The sequence below is a fragment of the Macrobrachium nipponense genome, chromosome 5 (genome assembly GCF_015104395.2).
Source record: "Macrobrachium nipponense isolate FS-2020 chromosome 5, ASM1510439v2, whole genome shotgun sequence".
Classification (NCBI taxonomy): domain Eukaryota; kingdom Metazoa; phylum Arthropoda; class Malacostraca; order Decapoda; family Palaemonidae; genus Macrobrachium; species Macrobrachium nipponense.
The window spans coordinates 28,577,798-28,596,702 of NC_061107.1; the positions used below are offsets into that span (position 1 = coordinate 28,577,798).

At 35.1% G+C, this 18,905-nt stretch overlaps 1 protein-coding gene across 5 annotated transcripts in view; it reads right to left on the reverse strand.

The window, feature by feature from the left end:
- Positions 1-12,999: 12,999 nt before the first annotated feature.
- Positions 13,000-18,905, reverse strand: part of LOC135215260 (aspartyl/asparaginyl beta-hydroxylase-like) — a 176,088-nt gene continuing 170,182 nt past the window's right edge. For all 5 annotated transcript variants that reach the window (XM_064249793.1, XM_064249792.1, XM_064249791.1 and 2 more), the window contains one exon: positions 13,000-16,706. In XM_064249793.1, coding sequence (XP_064105863.1) covers positions 16,425-16,706 — 282 coding nt within the window. In that variant the 3' untranslated portion in view covers positions 13,000-16,424. The remainder of the gene's footprint in view (positions 16,707-18,905) is intronic.

Genomic DNA, 18,905 nt, shown 5'->3' on the forward strand with positions numbered 1-18,905 from the left:
GGGGGGGGTGAGCGAAAGGGAGGCACGTGTCCTGGGCGCCGACCTTGGGGGCCCGCCAAAATGAGCCTAGGGAACAATTTATTCGGCTTACAGGAAGCTGTGATAGAAAAAAAAAAGTATGTTTATCACTATCATATTATATATATATAATGTGTGTGATTATATATATACATGTGTGTGTGTGTGTGTAATGTGTGTGTGTGTGTGTATGTGTGTATATATATATATATATTAATATATATATATATATAATATATATATATATATGTTGGCGTGATATACTATGCAAAAATTATGGCTTATCTCAGAGCCTCAGTGGGACAGGAAGAGGTAGAACTCATTAACTTTGATGATGTTATTGATAATTTTGCCTCAGCAAAGTCTCGCAGAGTCCAAATATAATTGCCATCAACTTTTATTTTTTCTAATCTCTTTACAATCAATGTTGCATTTTAAATATTAAATCTAAGAAATTTCAGAAGCTGACAAATTAGTTTTCATTTTTTTTTTCACTTTCAATGAAAGTTCTTTGATTGGTCAGGGCTATTAGAAAATGACCACCACTCAAATCATTACTCTAGCTGACAAGTTTGCAATACTGTAAAGCTTGAGTGCATTTAAAAATTCCCTCTAAAACTGTTTTTATCAATGCTAATTTACACAACTTTTTTAGTTCAGGACTTCAGGATTATGTATTGCTTTTTTATTTATTTTTGTGCAGAATAGTGTTGGTAAAACATTTGTATCTCCCTCAATAATGTTGGTAACATTAAATCCATGATTATACATTCTGGTAATAAATAATGTTAACTTGTACTAGTAAACTCAATATATACCTTCTGGCAGTAAATAATGATAGCTTGTTCTTCATGTTGTCAACTGAATCATTGTGATACAGATCCAGAATCCTTAATATTTATTCAATGACAAAGAGCGTTATTTTCTGCGCTTGGCCTCAGCGCCATTAACCATAGTTACGCCTCTGGGTAAACGAACATACACTGACCAAGGAAAGGAAAATAGCAATTGGTTGTCCGAACCTAAGTTGCACAGGGACAGGGTATAAGAGGGGCCTCCATCCCTACAGGGCACCGCCCCTTTAAAGGTGGTAAGGGTGGGGATAAAAAGAAAAAAAAAAAGTGGCATCCTCACCTGATTACCGAAACAAACCCATTTCTGTGTCGCTTATGACGGGTCATTCTGGCTTAATTTTCACTGAATTCAGCAATTTCCCACAAGCGCAATTTGCTTTAAAAATTTATTCACATATCACGAAAATCTGGAAGTAGTTTTATATTTTCATGAAGGCAGTACGTATACAGATTCCCTTTAATAAATTAAAATCTACAATCAGTCACATCTTTATGAGGTTCGACGTAAAAAGAAAGCTTTAAAAAAGAAAAGAAAGGCCTTACATTGCCAGTAAGATTTTACAGCACATTCTAATTTCAAAGTACGTACATCATAAGCTGAATACTAATCTTCATGGACCACCAGAGAAATCACCCATGGCCTACGTAAGTTTTATAAATTAGCAGTGAAAATGGACGGAAAAGGGGTAATGCTATTTGATAAGTAAAGATTTTCTGGATGTGAAGAATTAAAATAAAGAAAAATACCACAATGACAAGCATTCACTGCTGTCCGCGAAAAAATATGACATCTTAGATCTTTCTTACTTGTTACTTGTTGACGGCTTATCCAGGTCCCGCACCACTTCCATAGCGCTCCCCTTTTATGAAATTAACAGTTCATTCTTCAGATGTATAGTTGATGCGCTGCAAATCCACATTCACTGTTTGATCTTCCGTATCATAGCATCGATTAAACAAAAAGGTTTTAAGTTTCTTTTTGAAAGACTTCAAATCCTCAATTGGCCTCAGTTCAAGAGGAAGCTTCTTGTATAATCTATGCATATTAAAGGCTCTGGAGCCACTGACTGAAAAGGAAAAACGCGGTTCAACCAACTTGAAACCATCTGTAACTAGTCTCGTACTAGGCCGACTTAATGGTTGTATAAACTGTAGCAGGTCCCTCAAATACCGAGGAGCGCCGGTCTTAACCACTGAGTTACAATAGTCTAGACGGTTTATAACACAGTTGATGACAAGATTCTTAACAGAACTCTCTAGATATTTCGCCACAAAGGCTCTATATTCTTGAGATGATATCCAGCAACTTTTGCTACATTATTAATTTGTAGAATAAGTGGCAAGTCACACTCCCCGAAATGACGGACCCTATCAGTTGTCTGGACCCAGTTTTCATTTATACACAATTGATTAACATTCGCTCCTTAAGTTACTTTCCTTACAGACTATCATAGGCTCAGCTTTATTTTCGGTCAATTTCATCTGTTTCAATCATTCATCGTTTAATATTCGATAGAACTTCATTTAAATTTCTATTTGTATCCTCAATATTTGTAACAATGAAATAGAATTATTTGTCATCCGCATATAACTTTTACTCCAAGATTATGTTGTAGATTCCTCTCGTCCAAGGTTCATACGATGACACGGCATTTCCAGTTTGTAGGTACTATGAAGTACGACCCACGATATAGTAATTGTTTCTATATCGTTTCTATATCATCCCATGAACGATCAGTCTTTAATCTTTTCCATAGCTTTTCCTTTCGTCTTTTTATCTCTTCCAGTATTTCACCATTAAATCATGGAGATTTACCATTAACCACAATGTTTTCTCCATAAATGGACACATATGATCATATTCATGCTTAACTGTTTCACTCGGAGCAACACAAAAACAACTGAAAACCTGATGTCACGATACTCTTCAAGCTGATGAAAAAATAAACCTAAACAATGAAACTTCGCCTTTGCAGAGCTTGGGAGGGTTCAACATGACTTCATATAGAACATCCTTCAATCCACCCAATTCGGATCTGGTACAGAACGTTCACAGTTACGTCATCGAGGAATGCAATACGGGATATTTCGTAGTTCCCTAAAGAATAGATTTGCTTGAGAAACCCGTGTTGCTGACGTCACCGTCAAGGATCATGGAATCATCCTCCTTAAAACTAGAGGCATTTGTGCGCGACAACTAAATCTTTGGTTTTTTCTTTATATATATATATATATATATATATATATATATATATATATATATATATATATATATATATATAAGACTAAGCGAGGTATAACATTTTTCAGCGTGACAACCATAGATATAAAAGCCTAGATGCCGCATCGGGCGCTAGCTGAATAGGCTGGCGCACGTCATCAGGCCCGCCATCTTGGGGCGGTAATTCAAACAATGCAGCAGGCTGCAGTATATGACGTTTTTTCTCCACTATTCGCTTAATATTGCACGGATTTTCTTGTCTGATGGCTCGTTACAAAGCTTACATAATTCCCTACAAGGATCTAATAAAATAAAGTTGTTCCTTATTGTTTGAAAGTTAACTTACAATGACTTTGTTTTAGCAGGTAGGGGGAAGGGGGCTAGTTGTACACAAATGTTAATATTTACCCATAACTATTGCTGTAAACAATAATTTGAAATGCTGCGATAAGACAGCCTACGAAAAAAAATGGTTAAAACAATATTGTTTAAGGGCCATTAGGTCAATAGGGTAAAATGTTGGACACTAATTTGATGTTTCTAGATTTCTTTCACTGCATTATAGCTATGTAATATTAGTGTTAATCTGGTCCTTGTAATAAGAACTAAATGGCCAAGCAAGGCACATAATGAGTTTTTGTTGATGTTTTGATATAGCCTGCTGATTTCATATCAATGCATATAGATTATCATTACAATGTAGTATCATTAAACTGTTGGAAACAGCAATGAAAAAAAAAACTTGTTTAAATTGCTGGGAATATTTATAAATAAATGCACAGATGTACAATAAATGTTATATATACATTCAATGTAAGAACAAATATCATGAAAATAAATCATTGTGCAATACATTTTGAGAGTTGTTACTTCAAAGTATAGGCTTAATGACCCATAAGGCCACCCACAGCTTTAAATTTATACATGTGTGACCAAACCAATGAACAGTTAGCTGAAAAAAATTAGACTGGCCTTATGATTGTGGTCTAGGCTGAAAGGCTCGGTGGGGGGGGGGGGGGGGGGGGACGGTTACTATGACCGGGTATACAGGGTTGCTCGTCAGGATTGGCTCATTTTGGCAATTTTGGTCTATAGAGATGGCCCAGGCCCTTATCCCAAATAAGGTATAATAATTTGGGTCCTTGACAACACAGGTCTAGAGATGAGCTATATTGAACTGTTAATGCTTGCCATAATGATATATCTTAGTCTGAGCAAATTAAAGGTAGTTTTGTGAAAAAAAAAATTTAAGTTCTATATAATTATTTCACCATATAAAATTAGGTCTAGAGATAGGTCACTTTTGCCACTAGACGAGGTCTCTTGATACCCGCTAAATTTTCCAAAGCCAGGTCTAGAGGTCAGAATTCACTGAGGAGCATCCTGTTCCAAAAAAATGGAAGAACCCCCACCCCACCAAGGCTCAAAGGAGCAGGCAGAGATGCAAAGGCTAGATAACACAGAAATCCTAGTTATTCTAGGGCCTACTGTAGTTTATTTTAGGCTCAACCCTACAGTTTTATGACTTAAACTTGTAGGCCTGTGCCAAAAATTATATTGGGGGATTTTTTAACAGAGCACTTCGAGAGACAAAGATTTTACTTAAGTTGCACAGATCCATAGCTGTAGGCCTACTTTAGTCATCTGTCTTATCACAGCATTTCAAATTATTGTTTACAGCAATAGTTATGGGTAAATATTAACATTTGTGTACAACTAGCCCCCTCCTTCCCCCTACCTGCTAAAACAAAGTCATTGCAAGTTAACTTTCAAACAATAAGGAACAACTTTATTTTATTAGATCCTTGTAGGGAATTATGTAAGCTTTGTAACGAGCCATCAGACAAGGAAACCCGTGCAATATTAAGCGAATAGTGGCGGAAAAACGTCATATACTGCAGCCTGCTGCATTGTTTGAATTACCGTGCCAAGATGGCGGATTTGTTGACGTATGTCCGGCCGGCCGATGCGGCATCTAGGCTTTTATATCTATGGTGACAACAAACTGAAGAATTTTCGTTCTCTTGTCCGGTGACTTATGGATAAAAGACACACACGCACTCACACACAAATATCTATATTATGTATATATATATATATTATATATATATATATATATATATATAACTATATATATATATATATATATATATGACTGGTAAAAATGTTCTGTTACAACAGAATTCCATTTAATAAAAGGAGCCCATAAGAATGCCAAAATATAGAGAAAATACTATATTTCAAAGCCTGATGTCTCTCTCTTCAGGTACATGATTGAGAAAAGTTACAGGAAAGGTGGTATTTGTCCCAAGAGATCCATCCACAGTTAAGCCAATTTAGGTCACTCCCACTGATAATCCCTCTTTAGTCCTCTTAAGCGTTGGTTGAATGAAAACTTTATCAATGACATCTGAATTCCATGCGCCCTTTGAGACGTTTATTACCTGTCTCTGTTTAATCAAGGCCGATTCCATCATCTGACTTTTGTACCAGTAGTTGCTGCTATAAATTATATGTGACAAATTCCAGTTTATTCTGTGGTTATGTTCATTTATATGGTTAAAAATAGCAGAGTTCTGTTGTCCATACCTAACTGACCGTTTATGTTGTATTAATCTCTGGGGAAGTGATTTTCTTGTAAAACCGATGTAAGATTAGTCACAGTCCAAGCAAGGGATTTCGTAAACGCCTGTGTCTTTTGTTGAACGTTAATCAGGGATTTGACTAGGGTGTTTGGGTCAATAAATGCAAAAGGGTTAGATTTTCCGAGAGTCTGGGTCACCGTCTTAATCCTGTCCTGGTGTGGAATTTTTATTTTTTTGTTGGGTGTCTCTGGTCTTGTCTTAAGGGGGTCGGTAGAAAATTACGTTTGCTTTGTGAATTGCTTTCTCAATTATATGGTCAGGATACCTTAAAGACGAAAGCTGCTTACGAATTAGTTCAAATTCTTTTTCCAGGAAATTTGGGGAACAAATTCGTAAGGCTCTTAAGAATAGGTTGCTGGCTACACCTATCTTGATAGGAATGTCATGATAGCTAAAGTAGTGAATGTATGAAAGTGAGAACGTTGGTTTTCTGTATATGGTAAATTTGTATTCTGTCGTGTCTCTAATTATTAAAACATCAAGAAAAGGAATTTTGTCTGTGTCCCATTCAACTTTAAATTTGATGTTGGGTACTAATGCGTTTGATTTTGAAAGGAATTAATTGAAATTGTCCCATCTATTATCCCAAAATGTTGGAATATCATCTACATATTTATATATGTCATCCACAGCATGTTTTTGGGTTTTATTGCATTTATTACTTTAGTTTCAAAGTGTTCCAGGTATAGACTGGCTAAAACAGGACATAAAGGACCATCCTTACTACACACGAATTTTTGCTTACAGAATGATTCCCCGAATGAAAATACGTTATTAGATACACACAATTCAATTAACTTTATTATTTTGGGAAATGATCTGAATAGGGGCTAATTTTTCCCTCAAAACTGAAGAACATCCTGTACTGGTACTTTTGTGAATAGGGAATCTACGTCAAGGCTTAAGAGTTTTACGCTGTGAAGTGGTATATTTGCTTCTCTGAATTTGTGACGAAAATCTTCCGAATGTTTAATGTGACTGGGAGAAAAAGTGCCTAAAAAGGGAGAAAGGAGGTCAGTAACCATGTGCAAATTTTGTAATTGAAAGCTCCGGTACATGAAACGATGGGTCTGAATGGAAGATTGTCTTTGTGAGTTTTGGGAAGGCCATAAAAGTAGGGTAGTTTTGGATTAATTAACTGCTATTTTATCTTTATATTTTGGCGTTTTTATGGGCTCCTTTTATTATATATATATATATATATATATATATATATATATATATATATATTATATAATATATATATATATATATATATAATTACAGATTGGGTCTTCCTCATCTTCACCTGACTTTTTTTTATTGTTAACAAATTTTCAGATAAAAATATTTGACAGATTAAAGGCACTCTTTACCTGTATACACCGTGCATGCATATTTATATTTTATTTTCATTTTAGCAAGTATGATGAGTGAAGTCTAATAATACTGCCTTTAATTTGGAGAGGGTTGGGTCCAGTGGGTCGTGAGTATGTCATTCACTGGATCTTCAGATTCAGAGTAGCCAAATTCCAAAGGTTCACTTCCTACATTGAAAAACACCAGACTCACAGCAAAAATTTAATTACTGTTCCCCTTTGGAAAATCTATCTATCTAGACTAATCCAGTCTTGTACTGACACGGGTTTTGCTTCTCAGTAGCCCATGACATCCTTTTGAAGAATCTCAACCTTTGAGTCTGATCATGTGGAATTCTTGTTCCCTCAAATGAATCAAATCGTCCAACGTTAACTAAACAATGTTTACTTAAGCGTTAAATAGTGATACTTAGCACTCTGTGATCATCCGAGTACATTCCATAATTCTATAGTCATTGAGATAGTTATCCTAAGATTAGTTTTTTTTATTAGGTGCGGAATTATTATTGTTATTAACAGGCTGTGTGAAATGATAGAGGTTTTAGCAATATATAAACATTGTCAAATATTCTACAGCATAGCATAGCTATTTACATAGTTTGCAATCTTTGCATCATGATCTAGTTTGTTGTTTTGTTTGGTGTACCTACTGAATATTATTTCAGTCTCACGAATTCGATTCGCTTCCCCTGATTAAGTTTAGTATGAAGTCCACACGGCATATTTCTTCAAAGTCCACATTTCATACACGTACTTTGAAGTGAAGCTGTATCTTCCTCGACCAATTAAAGTTATTTACAGGTTTTGATGATGCCATTGAAAATCGTGTGTGGTCATATTGACTATTAGTGTAGCCATATGACTGTTTTAGAGTGCTTTTATCTCTCGTTGAAGAATGCACAAATCTTTAGAACTGCTCAAGACCAAAGATGTGCTTGCTCAAATTGGCCAAATAAAATCACGTCCCAACCTAATTTTTGGGAACATTATTATTTTGTCTTTCAAGTGTACTGTAGTTGTCACATACATCCCGATGATGTTAATTTTGGCGTCGACACACAGCCAAACAATGATAAATCAGCTATTAGTCTTTTTAAACTTCTTCCAATACAATTACCTATCTCATGGTCATATTAGTGACTAAAGCATAATAAAAGATTATAAAATCAATCATATTCTTTTATTGATTTTGGCGCCTTATGAATGATGCATACAAACTAGAGAGGAAATATAAAAACTGTTTACGTATAACTGAAAACATTTTCTTGGATAGTATTCAGTCATTACTACCTCGTCTTGAATTATCCATCCTTTGTTGCTCCCATCTCTAATCAGACCTTTTCAATATTTTCCAAGTCAGCTCAAATGTAAGAGAAAAAAACTTCTCCTCCAAATTGAGCTACTTTGATTGTAAATCAACTGCATTTCAGAATCATCTTTATCTGCTCATGAAAACGCCTAAATATTACCTAGTTCCTCCAATTTTATAGTTTGGAAACGTAAACAATTTTTCTTTCACAGCAAATCTTTTAGACTTCTGCCCAGTGATTGACAAAGTTTGCGATCTGTTTTATCATCCACTGGGAGATCGTGTTGTTGCAACCGAGCAGAAAAAAAAATAAGTTCATGCTTGCGCTTATTCGGGCCCCTCCCTCCACTGTCAACAATACAGCATGGAGTTGCCATATGAAAAGATTGGAGATTTATGATTATTCACTGTTTTGTGTGCTGGAAAAAGTTGTTAGCATGCCACTTTTGGGACACATGCCAATTGTTGTCAACTGCCAATCTTAAGTATAGTTGAAAATCCAAGTCATAATTCCAATTACTTCAGTCGCCATCAAAGCTTTATTAAGTCCCCTTTGTTTGTAGCAGATTTAGCAATAAAATTGATATCCAAAGGAATTTTTCTACAGTGCTCCTTACCTGTATTAAAACTTTCCACTTGGGAAACCCGTGGGTTTTCAAGGTTCACGCTTTCTGACATATATCTTTCTGTGAAGGTCTACCAGCTTACGACATCTCCAGACCATCTATGGTCAGACTCACTCAAATGAATTTCATCATTTCTGGCGTATTGTTGTTTACCAACATACTGTTCGTATGTCTAAGAATTACAAGTACCAGTACTTTTGACAAAAGAAAAAAACCTTTTTATTTATTTAATGACCCCTGGGTAGCATTTCTAAAATTATTCTGGTTTGTTTTATTTGCTTATGTGTTAACAGTGCACTGAACGTCCTTGGCACTAGTTCATGGTTTCCTACCTTACAGGAAGTCATTACTACAGAACCCTAAAATTCTGGACCTCATAATTGTACTGGATTGGCCCAGTATGTAAGAGTTCATAGAAGTTATGTTCAGCTTCATTAATTCACATATTGTAAGGAAAACAATACACAGGAGCTTCAAATGACTTCATTCTTGATTACTAGTTCATTTTGTTCCAACATTTTGATGGAAAGTAGTGACAGGTAGGTCTGGGTATGCAGATGGAAAACAGGCGAGTGAATTATAGGTCACATGTCATGTGGGGTTGCACTGGGGTTTGTTACTCAGTCTAGTGGCTGAACTATAATTTGGCAGTAAACTTTAAGGCTTCACAGTACCAATATGTTATATGAAAAAACCGTAAAACATGGCATCTTTTAGCATCAGAAGAGTCATAGGATACCTCGATCTACATGGCCCATAAAAAAAAATGCATCTTCATTAAATGTTTGTCACTCAAGTGTCAATATCAGCTCTGTGCTTGGATCCCTGACTGACCTTTTGTCTTATGACCATGTGTTAAAGTTCTTTGTCTCATGACAAAGTTGTGAGAGCTCAAGATACTGTAAGACCTTTGGTGATTATAATTGATGGACCAATTGCTTTTTGAATATTATCACTAGGTCATTACTATTGTATACTTGGTTGTTTGTTTGTATGGTGTTTTTACATTGCATGGAACCAGTGGTTATTCAGCAACGGGACCAATGGCTTTACGTGACTTGCGAACCACGTCGAAAGTGAACTTTTATCACCAGAAATACAAATCTCTCACTCCTCAATGGAATGGTCGAGACCATCGAGGTAGGACGCCAACACCATACCAACCACGCCACTGAGGTGCTTTGTTGGTTTGGTCTTTTGTAATACACTTTGCAAATTTACGCATCTCTCTCAAGTACGCCCTGGAACTGTTCCACCTAACATACAAAATTTTAAGGTCTGTTGAAGTCTACAACTAATGCCACACCAGTTACAGTTGTTATTCCATCACAGTTGTTTAAAACTTTCACCTTAGTACCTATGCATACTGTCTGAGGGGTTGAACATCGTACATATGATGGGCAATTCCTCATTGTTTTTAGTTTTGTATGATCCTGTTCACAGTAAATAAACACTTGACTAACCAACATTTATTCATATGAATGGTATTTCTAGTAACTGCTGTACCATGGAAACTTGTGTTCCTTAGTACATATGACATTTCTCAAAAACTACTGTCCAAAGCAAATTCATTTTAAGAACACTACTAAAAAGTAGTGACCACTTTCTGTTTTATTGTAATTTGGAATGAATGATTTTCAATTCACCTCATAATATCATGGATTTTTGTTTGATTGTATGGTGCTTTTACATTGCATGGAACCAGTATGGCTATTCAGCAACGGGACCAACGGTTTTATGCGACTTCTGAACCACGTCGAGAGTGAACTTCTATCACCAGAAATACAAATCTCTCACTCCTCAATGGAATGGACGAGAATCAAACCTGCGACCACCTAGGTGGGACGCTAATACCATACCAACCACGCCGCTGAGGCACTACCATGGAAGCTTCACTTGTGTGCTTGTGTGTGTGTGTGTTTTCAGACCTACTTGTGGCATTTCATCAATGTTGGTTTTACCATCTCTACAAGTGTGCACATTTCTTAGTGCAGTATCACGTTTGCCATTTTTGTTTTTTTCTATACTTGATTTAGTGTACAGTATTTCATTACAAGTTTAGTTGACTCTAAGTATGATTATCATACAACTCATAAGAGTGCACAAGAAAATAATCTTATCACTGATGATATTTCATCAGAGTTGTTCTCCCCTTCACTCACTCTCCCTAACTATATAATGTATTTCTTCTTTTTTTCTTTTAGGTGCTCAATGTATTTCATTACATTACAGTACACCAACAAATGAGGGTGTGCCAAGGTACATATCCTATGCACAAGACTATGTTTATCTATTGGGTTGTAAAATGAAAAATGAGAAAATACAATAAAAATATAAATAACAAAAGCATACAAATAAAAAATCACAAGCATATCGACATGAAACACAACAAGCTCTAGCAAGTCAGACTACTAAGCCCTCTTCAACCACCCAACATTGCATCCCCACCTCCTCCCAGCCAGGAAACTGCTTCCCAGCTCAACCCACTTTCCAAAACCACCCCTTCTATCCCAATGCGCCTAGCCGTCCAAACCATCCCCACCTAGAAAACCTCTTGAGGCTTCCCCTGCCCCTTTTGCTTACATTCCAGCAAAAGCACTGTATCTATATGTAGTTTATTGAAATCTTTCAGTGTCCATACAAAGAAAATTATTTTCCTCTTAATAGGCTTCATCAAAGACAACTTCACTTTCAAGTACCTTCTGGTATGTATTCGATACAGAAAAAAATACTTTAATACATTGTCAGCAATTGTTATATAGACAGTCATCATACTTTCCCCTACTGTTTTAAGTACTTTACGTCTGACACTTGATGCTAACTGTAGTTTTTGTTTAAGATGCATATAATTCAGCCAAGCAGCTCTACACATACTGTATTTCTACTCTCATCAAATTGAAGTTATTCTTACTAAAATCTTCACTGATCCTTTAACAAGCAATTCAGTATTAATTGCTTAACTGGATCCCTTCTAGTTCAAATAAACTTATGCAAATACATACTGCTTTTACTAATCATATAACCTTTAAATGGAAAATAGTTTCTTAACTAAATATTAATCCAGAAAAAAGGCATACACAATACTGTTTGTAAAGCTTAATATACAGTAAATATTTCATCTTCGCCAGGAAATAAATGAAATACTATAAAGAAATTCTGATTTACAGTAAATATCCTAAGAGCCACAAATTTGAATTTTCCTAGTGTTTCATATCATTACTAGAGTTCAATCAAATCATTACACAAGACAACCATGTAATATTTCTAAGCTTTCATAGGCCTCACCCAGAGGATTTGTTCTTGGCTACTGCTAAGCAGGAAGGAACAGCAATGTCAAGGAGCCTTTAGTACCATCCTTAACAGATTATTCTTCTTGATATTATAGGTTAAACTTGCAGACTGATATTAGTGTCTGGAATGGCTTAATAACTACAATATAAAATATCTTGTACAATGACTATTCTAGATCTTGAAAAGTAATGTTGCTATCACAATCAACCAGTTAGGATGGGGACAGTATTCTATCATTTCCTGCGAGACACTGTAGAACACTTCAATCTTCATAGCTATCAAAATATCAAATGAGCTCCAATTTGGAAATGGGGCAACAAAAAGTGGGAATGAGTGTACAGTAACTTTACAGGAAGTGTGGCTGGTAGAGTGAGACCTATGATAGGGTCTCTTAAACAGTATATTCAAAACTGAAATAATTATTTATAAAGGATATAAAATTCCCAAAAACAATCTACAGAACTACAGTCATTCCTTGCTCAGTGAACTCTACAAAAAACCATACACATAATAAATTATAAATATATACACAGTGTACCAACTTTATTTAATAGTTAGCTCAATAAATAAAAATATCAATAGATATTAATTGTGAGTAATATTGTCACTCTAGCTCAACCACACAATGACTTAACACTGACACTGAAATACCTTATAAGGGAAACAAAAACACTCTCAACAATATCCCTTTTATTTAGCAAAACGAGGAACCATTCATAAAAATCATTCTCATTCACAAAAAAAATATATAAGCTACAGGGTATCTACATTGTATCAAATAATCTATGCTCTTTATCCGTTGTGCAAGCTTTTTAATTTCCTTGACGTTTCGGCCAATGAAAGTTACCATATCTAATATTTTTCATAATTACTAGATCAGTGCAGATTCATAAACAGTATACAGTAATAAAGACAAAATTACAATCTGACTAAATGAATTACACACCAATTTATATCTATAACAAAATAAAAACAAAAATTGAATCATAAAATAATGAAAATTAAATTCTACTCTATGCCCCATTTTCTTCCACAAAAACTGTTGGAAAACAAAAACTCCCTTCACCTTTTAAAATGGATTTTCTTCATACAAACAGCTAAACCTGACTTCACTGTTTATCATAAAATGTACTGCTACCTGGCAGGCACAAAATAAAAAATATATACACACTGAAGAATAAAAGGGATAACTTTACTTAAACAAGCTCTCAAAGGTTATTTCCTCCACTTTCAAGTTGTAACAGTTCAGCCACTAGATTTTTCCATTAGCATAAATATAGCTGGGTTACTTAAAGTTACAAGTTAGACACTCTGCATCAGAATCCTTTCTATATCACCTCTAGTGACTGATCCTGTTACATTTGAGCACGATTAAGGCACACTAGGGAGTTGTCTATGATCTTCAGAGGATCTCGACTAGTACAGTACCAAACAACAAATGAAGGAAAGTGTCTTATATAATTATACAAGAAAATTGTAATAGTAAAGCATCTCCCAAGGCTTCCTCTGTGTGCATCGATTAACTTGAAAAAATAAAATAAAAATTGCAACATATAAAACTATAAAAAGCACCAATAAGCCCTAAGTGAACTAAAAGATAGAAGTTTCCTTAAAAAGCACCTACAAACCAATTGTAAATAATGATCACTGCATCAATATTTTTTCTTTTAACTACAGCCACTTCAAGAATGATGGAGCAAAATAATAGGAAAAGGAAAAGTATGCCATATTTTTTGGGATACTTCTTAAAATTATTTCATACTCCTATGAATACTTCAGAAAAGGGACTAGGCTCCTGATATAATACAGCTATGCAGTACTGTGTAAATACCATGTCCTCCAGATTACATATAGCACAAAAAATAGGCTTGTCAAACTCCCTGACAGAGTACAATCAGTCTGATCTCTAATATTCAGCATGTAAATCCTTTTTACTCAAAACAAGCGTTGAAAACTGATTGCCCAACTTGCACAGTTATGTAGATCTACATAATCGTTTATCCTATTTTTATAAAATGTCTTTTAACTCTAGCATCCCTGGCCTTTAATGGAAGGAAGTAGCTGCCTACGATTTTAACATTCTGATATTCAGTATATATAAATTTCAGTGTGTAAACAATATGCATTTCACTGACATTTACTGTTGGAGCAACAACACTTTCAACTGCTGGACAAAACTTGGATAAAAATAAATGGATTTAAAACAACCAAATTACCATATTGTACTTGAAATATACCACAGGTAATGAACAACTTAACATGCACTGACAATATAAATTTTAAAATAGGTCTGTACGATAAAACAATAACTAGAGTACCTGTATAGTACATGCTGCAAGCACAAATGGAACTCAGGATAATAAGTTGGACATTTTTAAATGGTTCCCAAAGCCTTTTAACTGTTTTCAAAAACTGTAATGCTAACAGGGGCTTCATTTTTAAAAGCATATAAGGAGGATAATCTAAATATAATTATGGAAGCACAGGTAAATATCTAACTAGGAATGAAAAGGTCTATAAAAAGCCTATCTACACATTTTATCATAAAAAGGGTAAGTTGTTCTGAGTTTGGTTACATACCGGAAGAATAAAGTGTGGTAGTGCTTCCTCAACACTATTCCATGCTCCAATTATTCTTTAGTAGAAATGACCATAAAAGCAGATCCTCAAGTAAAATATTCAGTTTACGTTCATGGTAATCACAAAAATTGGAGTTACAATGTCTTAATGATGTGAAATCAAAAAATCATGCTGGGCATCCAGCCCCACAGACCAGCAGCTTCCTTGGCATGAAAACAGTTCAGTTTCTTAGGAGAGATGAAAGCGTGTACCTTGGGATCACCTATCTAGCTTTAAATGTTTCCAATATAGAGGACCATTCTGAAACTACCTAAAAAGAACAGTCTGCCAACATCCCCACAAACTGAATACAAACCTCTTTATGTTACAAAAGGAAGCCAACATTCACTTTATTAATTACATGGAATGGGTTGGTGAAATAATTCAAAAATTTAATTTTTCTTGGTACCAAACTTGGATTTAAAAAACAAAAACCTTCCATTTTATTGTACTTTGATGATTTGATCACTTTAATGTAAAATTAACCATACTTTATATTTGAAATGGTAAGCAATCTAAAGTTATATGTTGTAATAATTTTTCATGTAATAATGACATTTATAAGTTAACCATACATCAGAGGGGAATCAAAAGATGTTTGAAAGAAGTTTGGCTATATGGGTAGTAAGGAATTGTAGTAAAAGAGGAGCTGCTTGATACCTGTCTGACATTCTTCAATAGGAATTTCAGTCCAAATAAAAGTGAAGAAGGTAGATTTTCTTCATGGAGTTTGCTAATGAAAGTGCATTACCATAATATACTGCTCTTGAGACTTTCTTTGGTGTATTCTTGATGGACACAAGGTAGTGCTAAAACCACTTTCACATGTAAATTACTGGTAACTCAATACACCTACTATGACTAGAATATTGAAGATTTTCCAAAACAACTAAAAAACAACAGCCATTCAAAAATGCTTCTTCCCATGAAATATGACTGGTATCAATTTGCAAAAGCTCAAGCCCAGAAAACATACACCAAGTAAAACCTAGAATGACAGAACATGGGAGCCATTTCTTGTCCAAACATACATTCAAGGATATAAGTTCTTCATTTTTAGCGAATCACTGGCCACTGTGTAAGTAACAAATGTGTGTGCATACTGATTTCTGTGTGATCAAGATTGCAACTTAATGCAAACCCAAAAATTGAAATAGATCTATAAAATCACAAATACCACCTTTCAGTTGGTAATGCTAGAATACCAAGGTAACAAAATGCAAAAAACAACTTTGATCCAATATATACACTGTACTTATAACAGTACACATAGCTGACGGTACCTTTAAACACCCATTAACAATGCTTTTATTTACTGAAATGTTATCATACCCCAATTACAATGTCAAGTCCTTATTAGTGAAACATACAGAATCAGTATTTCAAGTACTATCATGATATATCTGCAAACACTGCAGTACTAGTTTATATTACCTTTAAAATCTTAAAGGCACACAAGGAATGTAATGCGTAAACAAGAAATTTACAAGGGAGTTAAGGACTTTCTCTCATGATCAGTTAATTCAGGATGCCAGACATCTACAATTAACACCATCCTTTTAGTTGTTCCATTATGCCAAACTTCATGCTCCCAGCTGTCATCAAAAATGATGATTTTCCCTTCTTCCCAACCTATCATCTGATCAGCAACACGCATATGCACACCTGAAGGTACCACGAGACCTAAGTGGGCCCTCAGACGACAATTAGTGGGGCCAGTGTGAGCATGAACATGCGTGTTAGGATCCATGACACTGAATTTAACCTGAAATAGTTGAGAATCTTATACTATCTCCCTTACTGAATAAATATAAAAGAATGTTTTTTATTAAATGGAATGGCGAGGCATAACAAAAATCCAATTAGTCTTATAGACTCATTTGCTACACACCTTTTGGCATGTTTGTGTAAAACTAAGTAATATGCTAATATTCAAATTACCAAACTCTTTCACAACAAATTTTACCTAAAATTATACAAATAGTAATTTTGTATGACAAGACCACAAACAACTGTGTTCCAAATAACATATACAATAGGCATTCTGGTGATAGGTGACACAGGATTTTAAGACGAAATTAACCTACCGATTGAATGAGTCTGCCTAAAGTATATGTTGCAACTTCGAAAAAGTTTAATAAGAATTTATAGACATAAACTAGTTATCCCTGTGGGTAACCATTATAGCCCTAGAATTCAAAATTTGCATTTACATTTTTAATGAATCTAAATTCTCACATGATAATTTGCAATGATAAACAAGAAGGCTATGTTATTTCATGGGAATTCAGAAGGCTATGTTATTTCATGGGAATTCAATGTATCCCAGAAAACTTGCAGAGTTGTCTAATACTAATAATGACCGTTTAAAATCTGTACCCTGCTTAGATATTGATATAAAAAATTGCATTTTTATAATAAAATATTTTTAATTATACTTACCAAGTAGTTACATAGGTAAGAGTTTCACTCAACCGACAGTTAAATTCTGAAATTCGCGGATTGCTCAAATTTTTTTTTGTTTTTGCTAGGTAACCATGACCCAGTCCACTTTCTGGGCAAGAGAGGAATCACCTGGCAAAGAGCTTAGTTTGTTTCACACCTTTAAAAAGAAAAGTCCATGCTAGGGGTTGAAGGGTGGGCTCCGATTATATAATCATACTGGGTTAAGTATAATTAAAACTTTATTTTATTATTATAAAAATGTCATTTTTAATTATGGGACTTACTCAGTAACTATATAGCTGATTCCGACTTTGAGGGATGGTGGGATGCATGGATATTCCTACCTCAAAAAATAACACTTCAACTAGAAAGCAGATAAAAAAAATTGTGCCAACATTATATTAAAAAATGCTTGTGATTCCTTGCCTGATAAGAGAGTTGGTGCAGGAAAGTACTGCCTCTGGATATCACTCATCTTATCATGTAGAGACATAGCTGTGAAGCTATGTCTCTAGTACTTAAGTGGGATCCTTGTGGTGAAAGAAATTTCTGATGGCCAACAAATAATACACCAGAGAAAATTTTTTTTACCTATTTCCAAAACATATTTAAAACAAAATAATACCACCATCCTACCAAAGGATTGGAGGGAACTCGTACCTCCAGGCTCTCCAAAAAAACATAAACCCCTTATATCAAGGAAAAAGAGATTTTAGGAAGGGTTGCTACCTACACTTCCTTCCCCAACACCATACCAGTGGCAAGAAAATGACCCAAAGTACTACAATCATCATACACTGTTTCAATATCTCTTAGATAATGAGACAAACACAGATTTACATTTCCAAAATGTAGAATTTAGTATTGCTGATAAGGACAGATTTTGGATGGCCACTGCTTCAATCTCATGACCTTTCCCTTTATACAAAGGGAACACCTCTTCTTGAACTGACGAGTGAGCCTCCCCGATCACATCTCTCAGAAAGAATGCCAGAACATTTTTAGACAAAGGTCTAAACAGGTTCTTGACAGAGCACCAAAGACTGCAAAAATTGCTATGAATGTCCTTAGTTCTGTGCAAATATAATATGTTAAAGATCTTACTGGACACAAACATCTTTCCACATCATTGGCTCCCAGTACTTCTGCCAGGCTCTTAAAGAGAAAGAATGAGGCCATGGATTAAAGGCGGACTCGTTCTTGGCCTAAAACCGGAGGGAATATAAACATTTAGCATTCCCCTTCTAAAAGCCTACCCTTTTATCCAAGGCAAGCACTTCACTGATCCTCCTTGCCATCGCTAAAGATATCAAAAAAGGGTTTTCCTATTAAAGTCTCTTAGGGAGATAGAATGCATAGGTTCAAAGCGAGGACCTGACAGCCACTTCAAAACCACGTCAAGATTCCAAGGTACTGCAGGAGAATCTGTACTCTTGGAGGTGTCAAAAGACTTCATAAGGTCTGAAATGTCCTGATTGAAGGACAAGTCTAATGCTCTATGACGAAAGACTGACCTCCA